The 4,493-nt window shown below is 45.0% G+C and overlaps 1 protein-coding gene across 2 annotated transcripts; it reads left to right on the top strand.

Annotated features, from left to right (window-relative positions):
- Nucleotides 1-649: 649 nt before the first annotated feature.
- LOC140543920 (transmembrane protein 100-like) lies at nt 650-4,193 on the top strand. 2 transcript variants are annotated; one of them, XM_072667241.1, is made up of 2 exons: nt 650-749; nt 930-4,193. In XM_072667241.1, exon 2 carries the CDS (start codon nt 1,080-1,082, stop codon nt 1,485-1,487), a length of 408 nt encoding a protein of 135 aa, XP_072523342.1. In that variant the 5' UTR covers nt 650-749; nt 930-1,079; the 3' UTR covers nt 1,488-4,193. The 2 variants fall into 2 exon arrangements, with proteins under 2 accessions (XP_072523342.1, XP_072523343.1); XM_072667242.1 differs by having other exon boundaries at nt 650-745.
- Nucleotides 4,194-4,493: the final 300 nt, after the last annotated feature.

The following is a 4,493-nucleotide window of genomic DNA, read 5'->3' on the forward strand; positions in this document are numbered from 1 at the left end:
GAGATTTCACCTCACAGCTTCTGTTGAGGAGGCACAAGAGGGAAATATTTAATATAAGGTACTAATGTTATGGCTGATTGTGGAACAGAAATACCACTAAGATGTGGTCCTTTCTCCACAACTGTCTGATCATGTTTTTTCTTGAATTTTTCTTTTTCTTATTGAGTGGAGCCTTTTTTTAATTACTGTAATTTTACGGCATGTGTTTTTTTTTCAAAAATCTGACAAATTCAAAATGCAATTCTGTTCAAACAGAAATGCATTGAAATCCACAATCTTTTTGAAGATGAAGTGTTTGCTTTTAGTCTTACCCAAAGGCAAAGCCAGACAAACCAGGAGCGGGAACTACAGCAAAATTGAGTATTATCACAGTGGTGTGTGAGTAATATGTTCCATTAACAAAATAAGCCAGGGCAGAGACTGAGAAAAAGAGAGAGAGAGATGCCCAGAGAGAGACCGAGAGCGATGCTGTGGGAGTGTAGGTGGTGGGCACCGTGGATATCAGCATCACTGCTCAATATTCTTATATTTAGCCCCCTCTTTGCCATTGTGATGTCATAGTTGCAAAGCAGCCAATCGGGCGACTGAGGTCTCTCTGCTCGTTTTGGCTCCACCCTCATCCTGGCTCCTTATACTCCACTCGTCTCAACTAGAAAACATGCAATGTGCTGCCTCTAGCAGAGCAGACACACACATACACACACCCCATCACCACAAACACACAGCCAGTGAAGAGAGGGAGCGTGTGAGTAAGTCTTCCTCGTGACGCTTTACATCCTCTCAGTCTCTCTCTCTCTCTCTCTCTCTCTCTCTCTCTCTCTCTCTCTGTCTCTCCCTTTACATCTACTATGTTCTTTTTCTTTCTCTCTTCCCCCCTTTCTATCTTCTCCACCGTTTTATCTCTGACATGGGTTTCTTCTCCCTTCCAGGCAAATGCACGCTCCCGACAAAGACGATTTAATAAAGCAAGACCACCAGCAGAGGACTCTTCACTCCAAACTGCCTCAGCAGCAGCTGTGGCAGTCTGAAGACCAAAACCTACGTCACTGTAGCACTCTCCACTGGCGTGCAGCTCTAACATGGGCTGCTCGTCCGGCCGGCTGCCTTGCCAGCCTCCAACCTCTGCACAGCTGCCCACTCTGGACCCTGACTGCAGCCTGGCCCAGGACGGGACACCATCTACACCTAAAAGCCCAGAGAATCTGTCCACGCTGGAGCGTCTGGCCCAGGCAACTGGGGGTACGGAGAAGTCATGGTATCGCTGCGTATTTCCCTTTGGTGTCATCTCTCTGGTGATCGGCATGGCAGGAACGGGCGTCACCTTTACCTTTAACACCCTGCTGCAGACCAAGGTGGTGTCCCTGGCGCTCTTGGCTGTGGGATTGATCATGCTACTGGTGGCAGCTGCCTGTTGGAGGGTCCACAGGGCCAAGAGGAGGAAGAAGAAGGAAGGGGGCTTCTTCATCTCAGAGCAGGGCACACTATGACATGCTTTCATGTACCTCTTGGTGTTTTGGGGCAGAGTTAACAGGTTTTTTTTCCTTTAATTGTCATGTGCATGCACTGGCTGGATGTGACTTGATGGAACAAGAACTTGGCCTTTGAAAGGTAAGTTTTTTTTTGCCATGCAGCTTTAAGCACCACTTGACTGTTGGCAATACTGGTGGCCTTCCAGGTCCTGGAGATCTTTTGTTCCACTGTTATGTACGAGCAAAAACAGTGACTCACAACAGCTGGAGAAGACTTTTCTAAAACACCCCAATACCCCACCACGTGCTGCAAGGATGCAGTTAGCTCTGTGTGTCAGTCCTCATTGTCGAACCTCATTATGAGAAACAGCACAGTCTCCAAGGTCCCTGACAATGCTGCAAGTCAATTTCGCACCACCGTGAGCACAGTTCCCCAAAGGAACAACAGGATCAAAGATGCGTGGAAGAGACTGCACTTCCCCTGAGGGAGAGAATGAAATCTCCAAACTGTTTCAGATGCTTCCTGGTGGTCAGTTTCTCCAGAAATAGTAACACACCCGAAGTGAAGCGCCTCTGTGATTAACAGCAGGTCAGCGGAAGACGTCTTGGGGAGAGATTGAGGTCAGTAGGTCCAGCACCCAGAAAGAAATAACTGCTTCTCCATGTGGTTTATTTCTATAATTAGGTGGGTTAGCTTGGTGTAGCATGTGAGAAGACTTGAACGTCACCTGAGAAGATGTTCCCAGAAGCAGACAACATGCTGGTCTGGTCCTCAATACTGTCAATCTCTAATGTGCTCTGCATGACTTTGGAGTTGAGCATTTTGTAACTCTCAAGAATGGTGCGAGTACGTACGTGTTGTTATAGATGAGATATCTTTAGCAGAGATATATTTTTGCTGGTGTTGTAAAAAAGATAAACATGTGCTTGCATGTTTGTTTCCATACAGTGTTTGTGAAAGCACTCAGGTACGGTGCAAGTTTCTTATTTAGCACAGAGGTTGCCCATCCCAGTCCTGGGGACCTCGCACTGTTCACATTTTGTTGTGTTAGAGAAGCAAAAAACACAAAAATGTGCAGAACATAGGGTCACCATGCAGGTTTAGGAGTGGGAACCCTTGTTTTAGGAGATCTTTCTCCATTGCTGAACTTAAGAGAAGATTAGCATTGAGCACATTGGCCTGGTGAAGTTTGGAGAACACAAGACCAACTGTCAATGCTCTGCTGAAACTCAATACTCTCTTATTAGCCGCTTTGCACTTAGTCATTCTGTTGACCCACTGAACACTGAATCATTTCACCCTCTGTGAACATAGAATGTATTGATGGATTTGATAGGTTTAAAGTAGTGCCCCTGTGTTGAATGGTGATTTACAGTAATCAGAACTGTAGGACAGTGAACAAGATCTGGATGTCACATCTCTGGTTCCTTTGGCTCTGGTATTGTACTTTAGCTTAAATAGTTTCATCCCTGTGAAAAGGAATGACAGACTGTTTTTGTATTTTGCATCTCTTCTTTCAGTGCCTGTCTTTTTACATCAGATATTTTCTTACTAGCTATCACTGGGGTCTTTCCAGTGTCGTTGTGCCACTAAAAAAACAACAATCACTATTGTTTTATGCCAGCCCATTGATCTTGTTTCCAAGAACAGCTGTAGCACCAGAAATCACGAGAGCAATGACGGGGATACCTGAGCTCCACTGAAGACATTTGTGCTCGACGTAGGAGAACGATGGGAAAGACCACACAGGAACACACACATACACACATACATACATACGTGCATGCTTGGAACATGTGCCCTCTACTGTCTGGCAGGGTTACCTTTTGTTCCCTGCGGCTAACGGAAGATACCGAGAATAAGAGAGGGAGAGAGAGATAAGGAGAGGCAGGGAGGTAGGTAAGGCGGGAGAAGGAGAGTGAGTAAGCAAGAGAGAGTGGCAGAATGAAGGAGGGGGTGGGGGCTTTCATGAGAGTTCATTGATAAAAAAAAAGCATCCGGAAATAGCCCTACATGCTCGGAATATAAATAAGCAGAGAGCCCAGCGTGAGTCCTGCATTATGTGATGTTCCACCTCACATGCACTTACACATGCTTTATAATGTGCTGTAAACATGACTCATAAAATGTACACCTAGCATCTCTGAAGGGGCTAGAATATGCACTTAGTGCTGTTCCTTTCAAAAAGGTTCTTTGGAGCGATGCCACAGAAGAGCCACTTTTGGTTTCACAATGAGCCGTGTAATGGACGGGCCTTTAAAAAAGGAGGTTAATGCACCGAAAGAGGCTCGACTACGGCAGTGCTCGCAAGAACCCGTTTTGGTAATGATGTAATAAACTGTGCTATTTATGTGCAGCTCAAATCTAAGGAAATCTAAAGGCGAGCCCACGTCCAAAGGAAATTGACCCACGGTACATTTCATCTCACCATACCTGTGAAGATATATGTAAAAAGTAAAAAAGACAGATTCTGATGGAAGTTGCCACAGACAAATGGTATATGTAGCTTTTCTTTACCAGGACTGTACCATAGAGGATTCCTGGTGCCAGACGGTTTGTATGTAACACGGTATGTACATATGTATGTTTTCTTTTTTTAAGATGATGTATGTTAATAGCTACGTTTATACATTTTGGACAATTCAGAAAGAGTGTGAAATACAGTGACGCAATGTGAAACCAAGCTGTGTCCCTGTCCTTATTAAAAATACCAGTGGCTTTCAGACACCTTTGGCGCTTTATTGATTAATTAATGGATGTTTCTTGGTGCCCTCGTTGTGGGCCGACATTAATGTGCATCCTCTAGTGGAAAAGAGCTCTCTGCCTTTTTTACTTTCCCATTAATATTCACATGGGCGTCACGACACACAAGCCCACTCCCTCTCCCCCTGTAGAGAACCACAAAGACTGTTTTCAGTGCTGCCTCTATCCCTTTGGAAGATGCTAAAAATAACTCTGTATGAGAGAGAGCGGGTAAGCGACTGCATGGCTGTAATCCATATCTGTCTCCAAATGTAACACTT

The sequence above is a fragment of the Salminus brasiliensis genome, chromosome 22 (genome assembly GCF_030463535.1).
Source record: "Salminus brasiliensis chromosome 22, fSalBra1.hap2, whole genome shotgun sequence".
Classification (NCBI taxonomy): Eukaryota; Metazoa; Chordata; class Actinopteri; order Characiformes; family Bryconidae; genus Salminus; species Salminus brasiliensis.

What these genes read in the sequence shown, in the direction of transcription:
- LOC140543920 (XM_072667241.1), top strand. Translation starts at nt 1,080, where the DNA reads ATGGGCTGCTCGTCCGGCCGGCTGCCTTGCCAGCCTCCAACCTCTGCA.